The sequence below is a fragment of the Lissotriton helveticus genome, chromosome 7 (genome assembly GCF_964261635.1).
Source record: "Lissotriton helveticus chromosome 7, aLisHel1.1, whole genome shotgun sequence".
NCBI classification, from domain to species: Eukaryota; Metazoa; Chordata; class Amphibia; order Caudata; family Salamandridae; genus Lissotriton; species Lissotriton helveticus.
Window position 1 is genome coordinate 1363384258 of NC_136068.1, and position 22044 is coordinate 1363406301.

Below are 22044 nucleotides of genomic sequence, written 5' to 3' on the forward strand. Positions count from 1 at the left end.
TTCATGTGTTCCACATTGCCTGAGGTATTCTAAGTTCCATGTTATGGGTTGTCTAATCATTGGGGTTATGGAAGAACCAATGAGACACTCATTTGCTAGTCTGGTAGGGTATTTTGGCTACTAAGGTGAGTTTTGGTACACCCTAATTCACTGAGGTTCCAAGTCTCTATGCACAGTTCTGTGTATGAGCAGAATCCCTGCTACAGCCCTCTCCCTATATTAACAAATTTCGGCCCCGGGGAAGGGCTCCCCGGAGCCTCTGCATGCTCGGGAAGGAGGGCCACAAAGGCACCTTCCCTTTATGAACACAGACCCATGATTGGGCTCTCCTGGCCCGTCTGCCATTTTTTTTTGATCCTGCGAAAGTCTTGCTTGATTGCAGCATTTTTTCAGATTTTTTTTCCTTTTGTTTCTGTCCCCAGGGTGAGTCCCTCTGGGCCCTACCCCGTATGTGGCCTAGAGGGTCGGGGTATCCCTACCCTGTGTATTTTATTTTTTTAACTTCAGAACCGGGGACTAGGTCCTCGAATCCTGTAATGCCTGCCCGCAACATTTATCTCATGTTGCTGGCAGCCAATCAGAGCACTTATTCCAGCGTACCAAACCATCCAGATATACAACAAAAAACATTCTGGCTAGCGCATCAAGAATTTTCAATTCCATTGAGGACACGGAGGCAAGGATTATGCTTCTCTGTCTTTACTGTGAAACATCCAGTAGCCAATTAAAACAGTTAAAGCTTTAAAATACATATTGCATGAGCCCATGTCTCTAACAATCAGAGGCTATCACTCGCCCTATATATACATCTGAACACATTGTGTCCTCTTTCTTTGCGAACAGTTGGCCAACTCCAACCGTGGTGAAACAACTTGTCTCCATAGTGGATGTAAGGAAGGAACTGCAACTTAACGCCAATGGGCGTATCCAAACACAAACCCTCCGGGGTGCTTTTCTGAACATGACCACATCAGATGGATCTCCAGTAAGACATCGACCAAGGGTGCTTATGCTGATTTGGTATCACCATTTGCTGGGAATAAAAAGAATCGTAACTTCTGCCTCTCCACAGAAAAATCTGAAACCAAAGGGTAGGTTAGTCAACATAATATCCAAGGTAGAACCATTAAGATTTATCATACACAGTCTCAAACATAACATCAGGTGAGATAATCCTCGCCTCCATATCCTTAATAGAATTGAGAATTCTTGACGCGCTTGCTAGAAATTGTTTTATTCTATGGCAGGAATTCAGGATTCAGATTATGCTTGTATTAAACTCTGCCACCACCAATGTCGCAACATCTACAATTGGTTAATGATAATAAATCTTAAATGTGGAATCTGACGATCAATCAGTCGCTGCCACTAAATTTTAAACTGACCCTATTGTCAGTTAAATTTAATTTCAATAATACACCAAAGAAAACAACATGGACAAAGTAATGCAGTCCAAATGTGAGTTTAGAATTAGATAATAATAATAATAATAATAAAATAATCCACATTTGTAAAGCGCACAATCACCTTTAAGGGTCTCTAGGCGCTGGGGGCCGTCGGGAAGATTAAGCAAGCTATTGCCCAGAGTCACATGGTGCTGGGCTAACCTGCCGCTGGAGCCGGGGATCGAACCCTGATCCCCAGATTCCAGCGTCAGTCGCCCTGGCCGCGGCGCCACACCTCTCCCACATAGATAATTTCTTGGTTTGTTGACTCATAGTTGAAGCACAGATGAAGACAGCCGACACCTGTTTCGTCATGTAGACGACTTTCTCAAGGCTCAGACTGTAACTGTTGTGTTTCAACTTGTTAAATTCAAATCCAATTCAAAAATCCCCTGGATGCGTCAGGGGAATGGTATAACGCAAGTTTAGGGATTATTCTGAGTGCAGCGGATAATCTCCCAGATGTGGACGTTGTCCCTCACAAGTGAGAGTGACACTTGTACAGGTTTGGGGCTGTATTATTCGTTATGCTAAACGAGATAACAGTCATAAGATTAAAAAAATGAAGTCCATAGTTCATACGGGGCAGCCTGTGTGTAAGGTGCTCCCTGCTCCCTTCAGAGAAGTTCAAAAGTAGTCAAATCCATACTAGCCTCAAACAGCCAAGTAACCCAGTGATCTAATGCCACTAAAGTTACCAGACTAAAAGGTTTCTGCAAGGAAGTAAGTTAGTTGGTTTTCAAAAGTAACTAGAATGCAAAGCATGATAGCGGCATCAGATTTTGAGGGGACAGTAACCTAAATTTACATCTGATGTTTTAGTGAATCCACTCAATGGAGAAGTTAGCCCAGGGAGGTAATATTTACCTTCATGGAGATATAAAAATCAAAGGTTTGCCAGGTGCCTCTGTTCTGTTGAAGAACAAAGTGTTTATCCATAAAACAAGTGGTACTTGTATTACGCCCTCCTTTAATGCCCTTTGCGATGGCATTTTGTGTATCCCAGTGGGAGTGTAGCAGTTCCAGTTACTCAGAAGAGACACTAGTTCCATTAGCCAGGAAGAAGCCACCATATGCGTGGTGGTGTAAAACAAAATGGCGGACCATCTGCTGGGCCTCTCAGAAGGTGTTGGCAAATAGGTCATTAGTCCCCAGGCACCACATGTGTTTTTATGGACCCCACCACTTATGCTGCAACATTTCTTTATGGATTAAGTAATGACGAGGCAGCTAACATGGTTAGTACCACTGGATGGTGGCAGATGCTGTATCTTCTTTGCCTTCTCTTTCCACGCCCAACATGTTTGTAAGTGTGAAAATAGATCCTCCTCCTATGGGGCCATGATTAGTTGGTCGACCCTGGTCCTGCTTTAACTTCAGACATGGCTGCCCTCTGCAAAATGTGATGACGTCTTTAAGTGTCACTTAAACTTGTTCACCTCACAGATTAACATATAGGGCCCGATTACGATGCAGAATTTCCGGCTACTCCAGAGCACTAAAGATCTTGACGAAGTTTCCACAATGATGTGATTTAGAAAGTTGGAGAATTACACACTTTGTAGGGGGGATCTCTACCTGCCCTATTGATTCCGAATAAGCACCCTTATGACGGAGCATTAGTTGTGACTGTTTTATATTACAATATATCAAGGCATAAATACATTATATTCACCATGAAATCTTCCAAATGCGAACTTCATTATACTTTTACATTATACTTTTACACACTGCATGTAATCCTACCCAGAAAGACCCCTTTTCACACTCATCGATGCTTCTCGACTCTTTGGAATATGTAGGAGCCATTATTTTCTGCATTTCTAAACTATTACCATGCCATTTGAAATGGGGATGATAGCAGGACGTTTGGATAATTAAAGTTTAAATATGTGATTACGCTAGAACAAGACCAGTATTGCCTTTGCTATCTCTGTACTGTGTATGTAAATTTTTTTTTTTCTAATAAAATCTTTTGAAATAAAAAAAAGAAAAACCAAAGCACTTCCATCTCAGTAGGCTGCTTAGCATGATTACAATAACTATGAATAAAGATATTGCCGGAGCCCCTCAATTATTCAGTTATTTCAGAGGTGATAATGGATGAGCAGCTATGTTACAGTCTAATCTCCACTCACGGGACGTAAGCCACATATGTGAGTGGGCACGAGGGCGCAGGCAATACCGGATGTAAAATGGTTGAAAATCTGGAAGTATTTTTATTTAAAACGGTAATGCGGACTTGAGTTTGAAGTTTTAAGAAAAAATATGTTTTACAGTTTACTGGTCACCAGTTGAATTGTACAGTGCGAGTTGCCCGCATCTTAATGCTGAATGTTTAATGACGAGTGAAGGAACCAGGGCCTTCTCATGTGGATATTTATTTTGCATGCTTTTTATAGTATTTATTGTTTTTATTTGATTGTGTTTGTATATCGCTGTTACAGCCAGGAAGACATGTATGAGTTTTTTCGAGGGATGGAGGTTACCGAGCAATAGTGTTTACAGAAATGTCTAGACCCCTCTGGGCTTTATTCTTAGCAGGAATGACTCTCTAAATACAGGCTGTCCGAAGAAAGTTGTCTTTGGTACCATGAAATAAATGAAGTGAGGTTCGGATATGGATTTCAGATATATTTTTTTTAGCAATGGAAAAAGTCTTTTGCAGTTCACTTTTGATGGCAATTCTTGGTTCGCTTTTGCTATGTCTGAGAACCTCCACTTCAAAAGAAGTGACAATATAGTGTTCAACCAGTGACTGCAGAAATACATTTTTACAGTCCAGTCCAAAAATAAATTTGCTTGTGAATGCTGGATCTAACATTTGGGGATGTTATCATCTAAAGAAAAAGGGACATATGAGAGGTGCTTACACCTGTATTGCTTCAAAGACGGCTCTGTCACTGCTTGTTATAATCAAAGTTGAAAAGTTGAATTGAAAGTTTTTGGAAGTGGAGTTAAGAAGTTGAAAAATGATTGACCTGTTCTTAAGTGAAAACGTTTGGAGATGGGGTTATACCTGGGAGGTCCATAGGGATAATAAAAATTAGCAATTTTAATTTTGATTTAAAAAAAAAAAAATTAGGGTATGTCGTTATTGTGATCTCACAATTTCAATAAATAAAACTTTATTAAAGATTGTCAAATAAACATATTAGGAGGTTGCGTGGTCTATTTGTTGAATTGCTGACCACAAAACCTGAAAGCTTGGATTTTAATTCCAGCTTCAGTTTAACCAAACAACAGGATTCTGGACAAATCAATTAATCTTATTGTGCGTCTAATCTCCACTCACGGGACGTAAGCCAAATATGTGAGTAGGCACGAGGGCGCAAGCAATACCGGATGTAAAATGGTTGAAAATCTGGAAGTATTTTTATTTAAAACGGTAATGCGGACTTGAGTTTGAAGTTTTAAGAAAAAATATGTTTTACAGTTTACTGGTCACCAGTTGAATTGTACAGTGTGAGTTGCCCGCATCTTAATGCTGAATGTTTAATGACGAGTTTTGGAACCAGTGCCTTCTCATGTGGATATTTATTTTGCATGCTTTTTATAGTATTTATTGTTTTTATTTGATTGTGTTTGTATATCGCTATTACAACCAGGAAGACATGTATGAGTTTTTTTGAGGGATGAAGGTTACCGAGCAATAGTGTTTATAGTAATGTCTAGACCCCTCTGGGCTTGATTCTTAGCAGGAAAGCCTCTCTAAATAAAGCCAGTCCGAATAAAGTAGTCTTTAGTACCATGAAATAAATGAAGTGAGGTTCGGATATGGATTTCAGATATATTTTTTTTAACAATGGAAAAAGTCTTTTGCAGTTCACTTTTGATGGCAATTCTTGGTTCGCTTTTGCTATGTCTGAGAACCTCCACTTCAAAAGAAGTGACAATATAGTGTTCAACCAGTGACTGCAGAAATACATTTTTACAGTCCAGTCCAAAAATAAATTTGCTTGTGAATGCTGGATCTAACATTTGGGGATGTTATCATCTAAAGAAAAAGGGACATATGAGAGGTGCTTACACCTGTATTGCTTCAAAGACGGCTCTGTCACTGCTTGTTATAATCAAAGTTGAAAAGTTGAATTGAAAGTTTTTGGAAGTGGAGTTAAGAAGTTGAAAAATGATTGACCTGTTCTTAAGTGAAAACGTTTGGAGATGGGGTTATACTTGGTAGGTCCATAGGGATAATAAAAATTTGCAATTTTAATTTTGATTTAAAAAAAAAATAGGGTATGTCGCTATTGTGATCTCACAATTTCAATAAATAAAACTTTATTAAAGATTGTCAAATAAACATATTAGGAGGTTGCGTGGTCTATTTGTTGAATTGCTGACCACAGAACCTGAAAACTTGGATTTTAATTCCAGCTTCAGTTTCGCCAAACAACGGGATTCTGGACAAATCAATTAATCTTATTGTGCGTCAAATTGTAAATATATGCAAAGTACAAAATGTATTATGCTAAAATGTAAAATGCAAAAAATTGAAAAACACTATCTTGAATTGTCCCTAAACACCTGAGGAGTTTAGTATTTCATTGCTCCCCAGCCACGGTTGAGCAACATGAATAGCAGTACATACATATAACGTTCTAGTTCCAAATAGTTTTTTACTTACTTTTGAAATTTGGTTCTGCAACAAATGAAAAATTGCTATTTTTATTGGGTGGGCAAGTTTGATGAATTTGCATTTTATGACCTTAAAGAAGCGATTGGGAAACAGGTGAGGTGCTTTTTGATAGCTTAGTTTACAAAGCTTGCTGCTAGCCCATGCCGGAGTAATTCCTTTTCTTTATGAATGTTTCTGCGTGGCCTTGTCTGGTTTTTAAAAACTCCCTTCCCTAGGCATACGGGTCTTCTTTTACATGCCACTTTAGTCCATCTCTACTTTACATTAGTAACCCCTTAATATTGACTTCTTTGGGTTAATAATCTCATTGCTTAGCCTAGTTCTTGGTACGTCCATATACTTATGATTTCACAGTGTCTCTTTCTCAAACACACTTATACGGCGAGGTATATTTCTCAACAAGCAATGGGAAAGCCAATAGATGTGACTTTATTGTGCATGATCCCAGTGAGGAGCCAATTGATGGAGAGGTGGGGGATGTAAAGTTCCTCATGCATTGCAAAGCATGCACTCCCTTGGAAGTGCAAGGATCCACCCAAACAGTCAATAGGTTTAGGTGGGAAAGAAAAGCTCGTCTGAGCCGTGCCAAGATGTGATTTGCAATGTCTAAAGCCAATTGGCGAAAGAAGCTGATTAAAAAAGATCCGGTTGTTAAAAGGTTCTAGAGTCTACTGCACTGATATTGGAAATAACAGGCCTGTTTTGATTGCGCTGTCACACCCAGACCTAATTAGCATTGGCAAAGCAAATAGTTTGGGACCTTTTGGCTTTGCCAATGGTTTTTAGTAAGGCTTCAGCATCCTCTAATGCTGTCCAGAATGGTTAAAGTAAACAAATAAGACAAACGTGCTATGATGCAAGTTCTATTTTTTTTTTTTTTACTGAGTTGGATTGATTAATAAAAAAATATAGTGCAAAAGCATTTTTTTTTTAATAAAGCGTGGGTGGGGGCAGCAACATGGAGGGTGAAGTTGGGTGGGAAAGCATCAGAGAGTACCTGGTTGGGGAAACTTTACAAAGGACGCAGGTAGAGGAAACGACAAGGAGGGCGCAGGTGGGAGAAAACAATACATAGGGGGTAGGTAGGTGGCAGGAAGTACATTGAAGTGGGGGGTGGAATCAACATGGAGGGTGGGGAGGAGAAGCAGCAAGCAAGAGAGCAATGTGAAGGGGGTTAAGGATAAGCACACAGTTGAGAACGCAAGACAGTGGGAGATGTTTGAGAGGGAGTGCAACATGAAGTGGGCAGGCGAGAACTACACTAGCAGCAGGTAGCAATAAGGAGTGAGGCAAGGGAGAGAAGTACATGAAGGAGACAGCTGGAAAACACATACTCTCATGAAGTACTTGACTCAAAAGAAAAGAAAAAAGTAGTGCTTGAAAAGCAAGCAGTGGAAGGATACTGCATCATTGCTCCAATAGAGGGACAAACATTAGAAGCAGAAATGAAAGCCCACATAAGCTAGCAAATGAAAAGTAAGGTAATGAAAATGTCAGCAAGGCTGACCAATCATATGGACTGGGCGGCCTCCAAGCCCACTGTAAGCTGACCGTCTTTTTGTCAACTAACCGCTTCCATTGTCTGCTAGGTGAAATCTCAAAAGAAGGCAAGTCAAAATAATTCAAACAGCAAAGTTCTAAGCTCTGTGTATGGACCGATCTCACACATTAAAAACTCTCTCAAGCGACTAGATTCAGGTGTTGAGACTTTAGCAATGTCATTTCATGTTTCCCACTGGACGCTGGAATTAAAATATATGTCGGCGATGCGTTCCATTTATGCATAATGAAACCATAGTGATTGAAGGCTAGAGATATTTTTTGTAATGTAATTGTTAAAGTGCTTTCGGCCATTTTCCATGCTGCCTGTTAGTTTATGACATAATACTGCACCCTATAAACAGGAATTGAGACAGGCTGTGTTTTTTTCTGTGCTTGGTATGACCTTCCATTCCAAGGTGGGCACGCACAGAATGCTAGGGTGTTTCCCCAACTTTGCTCCCACACATGATTTGAAAACCATAGCGATCCATAAATATTTTATAAGATGGTATACACTACAATAGGTCACTTGAATATATGGCCCAATATGCCCTGCTGTGTTACGTTTGTGTAACATGAAGAATTCTTAGTGTGAAGCATCACAAGAGTAAATGAATGCCATAGGGCTAAACATGCATAAACCTTCTGAAGGCAAATCAAATAAATATTTGAGTGAGGACATCTGTATATGACTGATCAATGTACACCAGCAATCTGCGGGTAATAATAGTAGTAGTTTATTTTAATCTATAGCTCTTATGTCTTTGCAGCTTTACATTGCTGTAAGTAAGGGATATGTTGAACATACTAATTTTATTGACTTTGGTAGATTTAAACACATACACACACGTTCTCTCTTTCTCTCTCCCCACCCCCTACCCCTCTGACCCTGATCAACTTGCTTATAATCAGAGGTGGTTCACAAAGGTTGACCATAGGACAGCTTATGGTGATGGTAATGGTGCCATCATTGGTTGAGTGACATTATATGAGTGAACCCAGCAATGATGGAATGATCGTTGTGTGAGCCAACGCAAGAAAAAAGGAAAGCGCTAAATGTGTTGGTTGAAATATGGTGTTTGGTTGGTCTGCACCCTATACACAAGCTTCTTCTTTTTTCCTCCCAGGCCGCTGAATGTCACTTTAGTCTTCCAGTCCAAGCAGCAGCGCTTCCTACGCATAGGACTGGCAGTCCCACTCCTTGGCACTGTGACATCCCTGCGGGAGATGGTGGCCGAAGAAGGGAAGATTTCACCGGATCAGGTATTCTTGAACTGTCTATTTGCGAGTCATGAATGTTGGCCTGATGAAAACAGGGTGTGATCCATCCTAGAGAATTTGACAATAGGCTTAAATCGTGGACCACTTGCTGTACTGTTCCACCAAGGAGACTGTGAACTCTGAGAAACAAGGTCTGTTGTTGCCTTCAAGAAGGACTACGTGAATTGTGGATAAAGGTCTGGGAGAAGTGAATATGGGGAGAGGGGGTATGAGTAGAGATGTGCTGTTGTAGAGGGACATGCAATTTCAATTTCAAAGGTTTATTCAGTGTGTAATAACAACCATATAAGAATACATAAAAAAAACATAGATTACAACTTTCATTTCGTACTTTGATAATAATGCTGGACAGAGAAACTAATAAGAATATGTGCAAAATCGTAAGATAACAGTATTCAATGTGTGTAAATAACGCAATAAAGTGGCTTGTGCTTACAATGTACAATATGCATTACCAACAATAATCGCCCTAGATATTTGAGCCTTATCAAAATATCTAACTTACACGATGAAACCTTTGATAATTATAAAAACATTAATCTGATATAATCACAAATAGTAATTTCATTGTGCAAATTACCCTATAAAGTGTCGTGTATAAAGTGACTAGTGCATTCAACTTGCAATATTATAGTTAATAACTTTGCATATATATGTGCAAATGGTACTGCAAATGTTTTGCAAATGTTATCATTTTTTAAGGAAATTTTATCTGAAGCAGCTGTTCTTAAAGTATCATGTTCGATCCACCAAAAATGCTATGAGGTTAATATCCTCATTGGAAAGTTTGGATGTTTGCTTCCTTGTGGCATCTTACATTTTAAAAAGCATTGCTGCTAGGAAATCAATTGTTCCTTAAAATTCATACGCTTTGGAAGCCTCTTATTTAAAGATACTCTGCACCTTTTACCTAATTCGCATTAATAGAGGGGCATGCAAAGAAGTGACCGACAGAGATGATTTTAGAGCGTTGTGGATAGAGAGGTGTTTTAAGAGGTAAATCTTTTTGGGTAAAAAAGGAGGAGCAATGCAAGTAGATCATGTGTAACGTTTTCTTTTGGAGCCGTACACTTAAACAGAACTTCATTAATGTGCTGGCAGTAGTCCTTGGTGAGGGGTCTGAGGAATAGTTTGGTAAGCTACCCCTAAGAGTGTAAGATTTCACACATACTGGGGCCACTTAGAGTAGCTGCACTTGTACATCATTGGTTCATTTTTGTTGAGGTGCATGAAAGTTTAAGTATTTCATATGTTTATTTCAACACAGTACCAGAGGAGGAATTGGATCCTTACCTAATCAGAAAAGTTATTGGAACAGATACAAATAGTAACAAGATTTGCAGAGCTTACACAATTACAAGGATCGTAGAGGCGCTACAGAACATGGAGGGTTGCTTCTTCAATTCAGAATTGGGATTGAGGAATAACTGTCTTCGGTATGGCCAGCACAGCAATGTCAGACCTCAGCCAGGCTCCATGGCGAATAGCTGCCAACTGTCTTGTTTTTGTCAGGACAGTCCTGACAAGCTGGAGATTGTCCCAGCGAATTCACTATCCCGGTACAGTCCCGGCAATTGCAATTTCAACCCTGCCAAGTGTGATGCAGAGAATTGCAGGGAATTGCGATGTGAATTTCAAAATTTAGGCCATTGCAGCTGAATGGGAGAATTTTTCCAACACAGCTACTTTGGCCTTAAGTTTGAAATTCCTGCCTCCATTCCCTGCAATTCCCTCTTTTTTGAGTAGACCCTATAATATGCGTATGATAAGTAGGTGGAGTTAAAATATGCGAAATATGTGGGTTGGGTGGAGTGGGCGCAGCTTTGGGACATTGGGTGTGGTAAATTTTCAAGTAAGTAATTGATAGCTGTGCTGCAAAGTGTTCCTGGAAATGTTTTCAAAATGTTGGAAACTAGGCAGGATGCATCTGGCAAATCCTAATTTTAGCCAGGTGTCAGGGTGAACATGACCTGACTGAGCCTTAGCTGGACATCATGGTACATATGACGGAGCCACACCTCAGCCAGACACTGAGTGTATGTGAATGTGATGATGCAGGTTATGGTGCATTGACTGAGCGGAGCCATGCCTGAATAAAGGTATGAACTCAATGGAGCTGAAATCTAGTTGTAATCCAAGATGCATATGAGTGTATCTCAGTCTTGGGAATCCAAGTTCAAATAATCTAGACAAAACTTTGCCAAACATGGTGGTCTGCATCAGATCTCAGGTGGTGAAACGCACCTTGGTGCTCATATCAGGAGCAACCTTATCTTGACATCTCGGGGCATGTGACAGAGCAGAATCCTAACTGGATAGAAGGGTACCAGAAAATGTACCAGACATTGCATTGGACTTCATGATACATCTGATTGAGTTAAACCTTATTTCAACACAGGTGTGTGGCAGGTTGGACTAAAACCAGGAGCTGAGCCAGATGTGCTTCACTTTTATTTGCATGAGTATATGCCACCTTGCCCGACCAGTTTACAAGTTTGACAGATTTCTGGGTATGCAAATCTTTAGCTACCTATCAGGTTGCACTGGGTGATAGCTAACCTCAGTTGGATGTCATGTCCATGTATTATCTAGAAAAAATATTTTTGAGAGGTCAGAGACTTGATACCCAAGCAAAGACTTTAGCCGAAATAAGGTTGCACACCCTCACATGCAGCTGTGTGCGTGATTGATGTCAGTCTGCTCAGGACCTTGCCACACCATAGCCGAAATGATTGTGTTTGTGATCCCACCAAACCACAAGTTGATGCCATTGTGTATATGAATGCCCCTCTCAATGTAATGTCAGGCTGCGTGTGACTTAACCAACCATTAACCAGATGTGAGTGTGTACCTGATTGAAACAACCCTTCGAAAAGGTCAACCAGATGTTTGGGTACTGTCATTTGAATTATTGAGATCTGTGAGAGTTTACTGCTACATTTCCCTCATCCTTTCTTGTAGGTAATTCTTGCAGAGGTGTATCCCAGTGGATTCCAGCGTTCCTTCTTTGATGATGACGACCTGAATGCTATTGCTGAGGGTGACAGTGTGTATGCCTTTCAAGCTCTGCCCCCTCCCTCAAAAGGTGGATGTTCCTCCCACCTCTCAGGTAACTAACTACCCCTTGTTTCAGCCTTTCATACTTAAACATCCTTTGCTCCCCAATGATAACAAGTGAGCAGAACATAGTAGTACGAGAACATCTGTTCCTGTTGCAGTTAAGCGCAGAGAACCCTTTAGGATAGCAAAACCAATAGAGGCTTCAGAAAATCTGCCAACAGTTCTGTCTCGCTGATGGGATGGTGGGGCTGGGAGAAGAGTAAGAGACTAGCTGTGTTATAGCATTACTGCTCTTTCAGAGACCTGACCTTTCTTGGGAATGCCCCGTTTCCCCTTGGATCACTACAGCTTTATATAAGCGCATGAGTTAAGTAGGTTGACCGTTAGATTGTAACATTATACAGGGCATATTTCTGAGTGGTCTCCTGGTGAGACGTGTAATCTAGTGGGCACATTGTCGAATCAGGGATGTAGTGCACAGGTTTTAATCCTGACTTTTCCACTTGAATACATTGTGTGATCAGTGGCAACTCCCTGTGCTGATGCTGAGAAATTTCCATTAGCATTTATAAGGACACATGTCCACCGTACTCATGGTATTGAACTGGGTGATAATCTAAACACATTGGCCAGATATTGTTTCTATTTTGTGACTAAGCCTTGCTATAAGTGATTGTCTTTTTGCCGTGCCAACTGTTTTTCTTCATCTTGTACCTTTCCCAACCCTATCAAAACAACCCTCACTCCTTAATGGGTAGGGTACTGAAAAGTTTAAATGATATTGACATACAATACTGCCTTGCTGGAAATAGAGTGTCAAAGTGTGTGTGTGTGTGTGTGTGTTGGGGGGAGGGTGTCATTCTCTAGTATTCCCAAAACTAATGTTCCCCATGCAGTGGGAGTTGTCACCCAGTACATGGATATTTTGTTAAGTTTGTTCCTGTCCATGACACCATGGTTCTGATGGTTGTGCCGGATGCTAGGCCTGAAAGCCAGAATTATGTTGAAGGCGCTCTACAGGTGTCCTCTAGAATACAATTCCAGCCCACGCCAGGACTACCTAGAGTGTGTCCCTGATGGTAAAATACCACTTCCCCGTACTTAAATGAGGCTATGGAATACAGAGGTGACCATTTCTTGACCTCTGTTCTAAGTGAGACCCTAAAACACAGGTCTGAAATGTAATACAGGATTTATAATTTACATCTCTGTATTTAGAGATGTCTTAGTGTTGTGTTACCTTTGTGTTGTTTAATCATTGGGAGTCTGATTTTAATTTCCACACTTGCCAGCTGTGTAGTACAATACTTGAGAATGATCTTGTGTGAGCTTTCTGACTACTGAGGCTCTGTCTTTAGAAGCAGTGGAGACCTTCTAAGAAAGGACCCAGGCGGTGCTGAAAAACATGCGCTATTTCATTTTTACTCCTGTACTGTTCCATTCTGAGTAGTTCTCAAAGTGGAAAAGCATGCACAAACTTTTTCTAATGCCTGTTTAAGTACGTTATGCGCATGTAGGGATTTATGCAACTTGTGTTCACTCCCGTTTCTAACACAGGCTATTTTTCCTTTTCCACCTGGAGGACTCGACTAGGCTAATCAATGCAGTTAGTGCAACATCATGAAGAACACATTTGCAATAAGTTTCTGCATTTTATTATGGATGCAGTGACAAAAATACAATATTGAGGCTCTAAACCCAACCAATACTATGCGCATATATGCCTAAATGATTGCACACACTAAAACAGAGGTCTTCAAACTTTTGTAGGTTGAGCCCCCCTGCTGAATTTTTTTAGATGTTGGGCCCCCCACCACCTGACTGAAATTTCTGGAATCTGGTACACTACATAATCGACTGCCACACCCATATCACGGGTCATATCCGGCAAATAATGTTCAAAACAATAAAAGAGTGTTTAGTAAACTGCAGGTTTGTGAATGGGTGTGGTGAAATGACAGAGGCTTATTACACAGCTCAAAACACAATTTTCCAAGATAAAATGTGCACACATTCTTTTTACTAGTATGCTTTGTTTTATACAGGACATAGATTAATATTAACACCACCAACATAAATGTGACGGGTGTCCAGGTTTTTAGCCACATAGACTGTCAATCTCTGGATGGATTTTTGCTACTGCCATCCTCTAGTTGTGCTCCACATCCAGTCTTGAACGGTACTTAGTCTTTAATACTGCAAGTGCTGAGAACCCAATCTCACATAAATAGGACGAGCTGAAAGGGAAGAGAGTTTTGATAGCAGTTTCTCTCAAAGCTGAATATTGTGCAGACATTTTCAGCCAAAACAGTGACTGTAAGGGAGATTGTGTTATCAGATTTTTCGAGCATTTCCTAGCTCAGAGTTGGTACACGAGAAACAATTCTTCTCTAGAAACCATTAACAAATGTTTTAGGCAGCATTATAATGGGATAATTGCCCACCAACCAGTTATGGATCCGAAGAGAAAGGTCCACAGAGAGGGCGCTGAAAGAACACCTAATTGAGAATTGCATAGTGGTACGATAAGTTGTTTCACTGAAGTAGTGGGGGTTTAGTGGTATGATCAATTGCTTGCCTGAAGCAGTGGGGGTTAAGGTCACGTCGGGCTTATGTTTAAAAAAAATAGTACTGATAATAAATTAATGATGTTGCCTATTTTAATTCAGAGCAATGTTGTCTGACAGACTTTGTGGTGGAAGGGGCATGTTAAGGAGTTTGGGTGCCCTGGGCCAATACTATTTTGGGGGCCCCTGTTCAGAACAGCTTTGAGATTAAATGATTTATTTTCAGCTCTGCCATACTCTCTTAACCGCTTCCGCGCTACCGCGTTTACCTGCTGTGCGCTGAAATTCGAAAAATGGCTTGATTGTGACAAAGCCAGCTCGTCATGCGCGCAGCGCAGGTAACGCCCATGACGAGCTGGCTTTGTCACCCGCGCTGAAGGGGTTAAGCCAGGCTACTAACGGTGCGCAGACACAATGGTCGAAATTCTAAAAGTGTTTACATCTAATATTCAGAGATAGCTATGTGTGTTTTCACTGTGGTACAAAGCAGCAGCCCACTCATTTTACAGCGAATAATATCTGGGATATCCTCCAATTTCTCATATGTGAGGACCCGTTTTGATCTAAAATAAACTTTTTTTATGGTTGTTACATGAAACAAAAACATCTCTCTGCAAATAGTAATAGACTCTCTCACATCAATCACATTAAAAAGAAATGAGATAAAAACAGTACTTACTAGAATCTGTTTAGGAATTATTCCAGGCCATCCAGGCAAAAAAAGAGCTGCCTCTATCAAGGAACCCCCTGAAAGGCTGGATTGCAGTGCATGTAAATTTGTCTTCTTGTAATTTAGGACGAAAACCTTGATGTGGGCATGGACATGCTTGTGTACAGGGGCGCAACTAGACCCGAACTTCGGGGGAGGGGGGGGCGCTAACACTCCCCTCCTGAACTAGCCCCAGAACTGGTCCCACATAGTGCAACAGTCTTTTTTGGCACCCGTCCCTCATTTACACCTTCTCCATGAATTTCCTCACTATCACTCACCAACAATGCGCCCCATCTCGCTATAGCACTTTTCTGGCAAACATTTCAATTTTTTATAGCGCTACTCATAGTTTATCCACACTCAGTTCTTTGATGTGGATGGTACACATTCTTTGTAGCAGGTACATTAAACCTCTGCGCTGTGTGGATGGCAGGAGTACCCATGTGAGTGCAGGGTGAGACATGCAACAGTGTGAGAGTAGAGTTAGAGGAGCGAGTGCCGAATGAGTGAGCTGACCATATGAATTTGGGTGTGGATTTAAGTGCAGAGTGGGACAAATGAATGTATGGTTAGTGATGGTCTTATGTGAGTGAGTTTACACATTGAGCAGTACAGGGGATATGTGAGTGAAGTGTTGCATGAGTGCAGGGTGAGTAGTGTGCTTGTGTGACTGCAGGGTGAGGTACAGGGTGAACAGCACAGGTGCATTCTGAGTGCAGAGTGACCACTATGAGGGCATGGTGAGCTGGTGAATGGTGCCAGTGCATGGTGATCAGTATGAGTGCATTGTGATCTCTGTGAGTGCCGGGTGAGCGTGAAGGGCGAGAATGAAGAGCGAGTTGTCTGAATGCATGGCACATTCCCAGACACTTGAAGTAACTCAGCAGGTTATTGACGGCAAGATAGGGTTTCAGATAAACCTAAAGCTGTATTGTCAGCACTTGTCTGTGCATACTTAGAACAGCAAATATAAATAGTAGCACTTTTAATTGTGTTCACTAGCTGTCTGAATGGTCCATGACTGATAATAAAATTGACAAAAGACAGAAAAGTCACATTTCAAATGTATATATACTTATTTATTTATAAGCATATTTAGTGTCAAGACAAGCAGGCAGTTGAATTACGGTGGTTTTACCGTCAGATGATTCCTGAATTTCAAGCTAAGGGGGCCTCAGGCATTCTTAATGTTCCCTGCTAAAATGAAAGTAATCTACAAGGAGCGTACACGCTTTTTTACTACAATTGCTTCAGCTAAAGAATTCCTGGGCTCGATGTAGTAAATGGTGTATTTAATGAATGCTCTGTATTGTGCTTACAGGGCAACGGATTCATTATTGACTAATTTTCTTCTTGTTTTTGCTTTTCTCTAGCGGCTTTTCTATTTGTTTCATGTATTGTTTGGATGGCATTATGCCCGTGGGCAAAGGCAGGGGGTTGTGGGTAAGCTCGCATCTACAGGACCATAAGTCCTAAAGCCTCGTTATGGGGGGGGGGGTTGGTAGGGGTGGGGTGTTTAAGGGTGGAAGGGTGAAGGGGGATAGGGGGTGTTCTTGGTGGGGTGTAAAAAGGGGGAAACATTTTCTTTGCAGCAGGAAATGGTACAAAATTCAGATTGCATATCAAAACAGACATGCAAGAGGTGATAAACTTCAAGTGGGAGATGCAAGTCTACTGTGGTGTCTTCTTTTTTCTTTTCAATGCCATAGTTCAGCAGGGGCCGTGGAGAGAGGATTGATGTATACATTTAAAAATGACGGGTAAAGGATTAAAGATATGTACGATAAATGTAGCAGGGCTTAACAATTGGGCAAAACGTCAAAAAGTAGCAGCTGAAATTCGCTTAATTCGTCCTGACTTGTTGTGTCTACAGGAGACACATATACCCTGGCCCAATAGAGCAGTAATGAAGGAGTTAGGGTTTGTATTATTATCGGCTTCTGGGCAGCTTGGTACAACTAGGGGTGTAGCAATTCTAGCCTCTAGCAGGTTTACGAAAGTTGGGCGGAGGCTGGCGGATAAGCTAGGTAGGTGGGCCATTGTTGAATGTGATTTGGAAGGGTATTGTTTCACACTTTGTACTGTTTACGGATCCAACCTGGATGAGCCGGGCATTTTTTATGATTTAAACATAGAATTAGCGGCCTGGCCAACACCTCTGATAATATGTGGGGATATATATATTAATATGACAAATCAGGCACTTTTAGAGGGGCCCCAGAAATACGTTGTTCGGAAACCCAAAGTTTTTAAAGCACTATACGACTTAACTCAAGACCACGGATTGGTGGATGCATGGGGTAAATTAATGGGACAGCAGTTGGGGTTTACGTTTTACTCACACCCTCACAAAAAATTAGTTAGGTTGGATTATTTTTTTGTTTCTTTTTCTTTGTTAAATGGCGCATCTATTCAGGTATTTCCAAGAGTGTCATCCGATCACGCTCCAGTAGTTCTGGAGCTGGTGGTCACCAGGGCCAGGAGGCCGTATAACCATTTTACGTTTGATAGGAAACTATGTGCAAATGATAAATTTAAGGAACATATGGGAGTTTGGATCAAGGATTTTTTTGTGTGGAATAGGCTGTCAGCACCTATTATTGTAATTTGGGATTCTTTTAAAGCCTGTTTTCGAGGGGAAGCGCTTAGTATTGGTCTATATCTCCAGAAGCAAAGTACGGAGGAGCTGGCCAGGCATTATGAGGCGCTCAGGGTGGCAGAATGCTCTTTGATGAGAGGAATTATTGCAGGCATGCAGGACATATCACAGTTAGTAAATACAGTAGCTAAATGCAGGTCAAGGGTTTTGTGCTTTTGGAGCGAAGAGAATACCAGGAAATATCTTGTCTCTAAACAACAGCTACATGAATTTAGAGAGACGATTAGGCAAGCTTTGGCAGTCCGTCTGCGAATGAAGGGATCTGCTAGAGTAATACAGACAATGAAAGATCAGCCTGGGGTGGTACATTCGGACCCGCAAAAGATACTCTCAATATTTCAAGGATTTTATGCTGGGCTGTACACACAGCAGGAAGTTGGAAGTTCGGGGGTTAATGGATCGGGAGATGAGACAGCGCTACAATTATTGCCGCAACTAGATCCTTTGATTGCGGAGTGGCTAGACTCCCCTATAACTGACAGAACTAGAAAGGGCTGTAAAAAGTTTAGCTGTAGGAAAAGCAGCGGGACCAGAGATGTTGAAGGTAATCCAACATGCAGAGGTGGGGCAACCACCTAAATCATGGTCAAAAGCCACAATTGCCGTCTTTTGCAAAAAAGGTAAACCTCCAGATCTGGTTGGGTCTTATCGCCCGATCTCTTTATTAAACGCAGACAATAAGATCTATTCTAAAATATTGGCCAACCGACTTTCCTCTGTCATTACTTCCCTGGTTTCAGCGAATCAGCACGGCTTTATTCCCTACTACGGAACATATCAACAAAGTTGTTACATTGTTTGACATTGCTAGTACTGAAAATAGGGAACTAGCTTTAATATTGTTGGACGCTGAAAAAGCGTTCGATCGAGTGGAGTGGGGGTATTTATGGCAGTTAATGGATCAATTGGCTTTGGGCAGAAGTTTTTGACAGCTATACAGGCATTGTATAACGAACCCACTGCAAAGATTTCGGTAATGGGTTTACTGTCAGATGTGGTACCTATCACTCGGGGCACACGGCAGGGTTGTCCCTGTTCGCCCTTATTGTTTGCTCTCTACATAAACCCATTTTTGGAACAGCTGCTACATAATACTCGAATTCTCCCCTTTTGGGCCCATGATTATGAATTTTCTGTTTTTGCTTATGCGGACGATATCGCCGTGACCACGGTGGATCCTGCTGTTGCAATGGTAGAAATTGAGAGGCTAGCATCGGAGTTTGGGGCAAAAGTCAGGCTATAAATTAAATGTCTCTAAAACACAAATATTTTGCTCAAACAGCATCCAGTATAGAGATGACCGAGTAACTAATGAAGTAACATATCTGGGTATACAAATACGATCTGATATTAATGAGCTGATGGAGGTAAACTGGAATTCTTTGATTGGAAATATCAAAAACTCTTTGAATAGATGGGGTCGGCTTAATTTCACAATAATAGGACGTTGTAATATTATTAAAATGAAGATTTTGCCCAAGGTTCTTTATTTATTCCGCTCCATTCCCCTGGAAGTGACAAAAGTCAGGCTACAAAACTTAGTCAATTTGTGGTAAATTTATTTGGCGTCCAGGGAAGCCTAGGCGGGCGATGCGCTACATGACCTTACCTTTAGAGAGAGGGGGTCTAGCAGTCCCGGATTTTGTTTTGTATTACTATGTTTGTTTTCTGTTGAAAATGCGTTGGATGCTTACGGGGGAAGGGCCCAGCAGTATTGCGAACTCGCCCTCTATTTTTGAAATTTTAATGGGCTTGCTAGGCAATGCTTATTCAGTGAAGTGGATGGAAGTTATTATAAGTTCACACGGTTCAAGGTCTTAATCAGTGCCTTTAATGTATAGAGACAAATCCGAGTATTTATTAAATTGGGGAAAATTTCGTATTATACACCCTTGCATGCAGTGAAGTTGTTACCAGGAGTATGTCTGGACAATATTGCTTCAGTATGGAGGAGGAAGGGTATTACAATTTTAGGTAACTTCTATTCGGAGGAAGGGGCATGCAAATCTTTTGATGAGTTGGTTCTACAGTATGGTATTCCCAGGACACATTTTTTTAAATATTTGCAGATAAGGGATTTTTTTACAGCGGGTTATTTTCATTAGGTTACCCCATCTCTTAGTGGAAAAAAATTAGGCGTCAACGCAGAATAGGAGAAGTTTATCAATTATTACTTGCTGAGCATTTGGACGACCTGGAAAAGTATAAGGTTAAATGGAATAGGGATCTGGGGGAGTCTGAAATAAACCTTGAGAAACCTATCGCATTATCTAGGGATGTATTGATGTCTGCAAACCTGAGGGCTCAATTTTTTAAATCTCTCTTTGATTTATACTATACTCCCGCACGCATGGCTAAGTGGGGGACCAAATTTGATGGTAAATGTTTCCGTTGTCAAGAGGACAATACAGACCGTGTACATATTTTTTTTTAATTGTGAAAAGCTGTTTAGATTTAGAGCAGATATAGAGAATTTCTTATCTTTAGTTATTAAAGCAAGGATTACTATTACTCCCGCAATGATGGTTATTGGGATGGGACCTGAGAGTAATAGGGATAACCCTTTATATGAATATAGACAATTTCTTTTCTTTTCTATGACGGTTGCACGTTTATGCATCGCCTCTGAATGGCTACAGAAAGATCCACCTGTTTTTGAAGTGTGGCGGGCAAAAATGTACAATTATTGTAAAATAGAATGGGGCTTGTTTTCTGTGAAAGGGTTGAGGAAGCGTAAGATTGGGTGTTGTATATGGGGAGTGTTGGACTTGGCCCGTCTGGCAGGTCCATCCCTGAAGTTGTGCTTAGTATATGTGACCGGGGGATGGTGAGTCCCCTCCTGAGTGTGTGCGTGGTGAGAGAGACCTGCCGCCCATAGGAATGCATGGGGGATGTATGTGGCTCTGGCAGTTCCCGATGCGTGGGACGTGCCGGGCCGTGTTTGGTATGTGTGCGCTCGTGAGGTTGAATGCTACAAGATGACATATGTGGCATGCGTGTGGCTAGAAGGGAAGGGCCCCTTCTAGACCTTGGTGTGTGTGTGCAGTAGGTGTGCTGGCGCGTGATTGGCTGAAGCCGGCTGGGCCTTCCCCCACCAGGCTGGCCCCACCCCCCCGGGGGTGCGTCCAGTGTCCCTGGCCTGGCCAGCACCAAGAAATTCCTTATAACCAGTTCCAGCTGGTTCTCTCCCTGCCTGCCCCTTTTGGAGACAAAGGGAGCTCCTGTATAAAAGGAGGGTGGGCCCTTTTCTCTCCCTCTTCTTCTTCCTGCTTCTCCTGACTGGAACCCTGCCAGGGGCTGCTGCTGCGTGGGCTCAGGGTTGGCTGGCCTCCCTGGGCCCTGCCCAGCCCCTGGACTCTTTGCTGGACTCTGCTGCTTGCCTTCCCCCTCTACCGCTCTGGGAGCGCTCTATTTTCCCCCTATAGCGCTGGGAGCGCTGTATCTATTCTCTAGCGCTTGGGGAGCGCTGGATTCATCGAGCCGGTGCCACCCGGCGTTTGCCCTACTCCACGGAGGTGCCAGACGCCCAGCGAGTGCCTACCTCGCCTATCCCCTTGTTTGGCATATTTACGAGGGAGCCTACTCCTCGCTACCTCCCCGAGTTCACCGCTGCAGCCCGGAGTCGGCTGTGGAGGCGCTGCACCCGCCTCCCCTTCCAGGGCCGCGCTGCCATTGGCGGCCCCGGAGAAGGCATTACCACACTGCCATTGGTCCTGGCCGCCGGGACTCCTCCCGCGTCATTGCTGGGCCGCGCGGGGATTGGCCCGACCTTGGGGGCGTCCCCACGCGCACCCGGAAGCCCAGGGAACCCGGCCGCCTCGTGAGGGGACCGCACGAAGCAGAAGTAGGACAGGTAGTGGCGGGAGCCTACTCCGCGTGCCTGTATTGTCCCCCAATGCCGCCGAGCCCCCGGAGAGCGAGGAGAGTCCAGCATAGAACCGGTGAGTGCGGCCGGAGGGGAGGCGGGGCGTCGGAGCACATTGTCGGTGCTCGCCCCTCCCCTCCAGCGCGAGCGCACGTGGGCCTGGAGGCCCGCGGCCCCCCAGTGATAGCGGGTCCCCCGAGGGGGGATCCCACCGGCCCACAGTTCTTGCCCTGAGCCCCGCGAGGCTCCGTCACGGCCCCGGGGGCCCTCAGTG

The 22044-nt window shown here is 42.4% G+C and overlaps 1 protein-coding gene across 1 annotated transcript in view; it reads left to right on the plus strand.

Moving 5' to 3' along the window:
- Nucleotides 1-22044, plus strand: part of USP43 (ubiquitin specific peptidase 43) — a 1198532-nt gene that overhangs the window by 631770 nt on the left and 544718 nt on the right. Inside the window, exons 5-6 of the mRNA XM_078654683.1 lie at nucleotides 8754-8889; nucleotides 11869-12016. Of these exons, the coding sequence (XP_078510809.1) occupies nucleotides 8754-8889; nucleotides 11869-12016 (284 nt within the window). The remainder of the gene's footprint in view (nucleotides 1-8753; nucleotides 8890-11868; nucleotides 12017-22044) is intronic.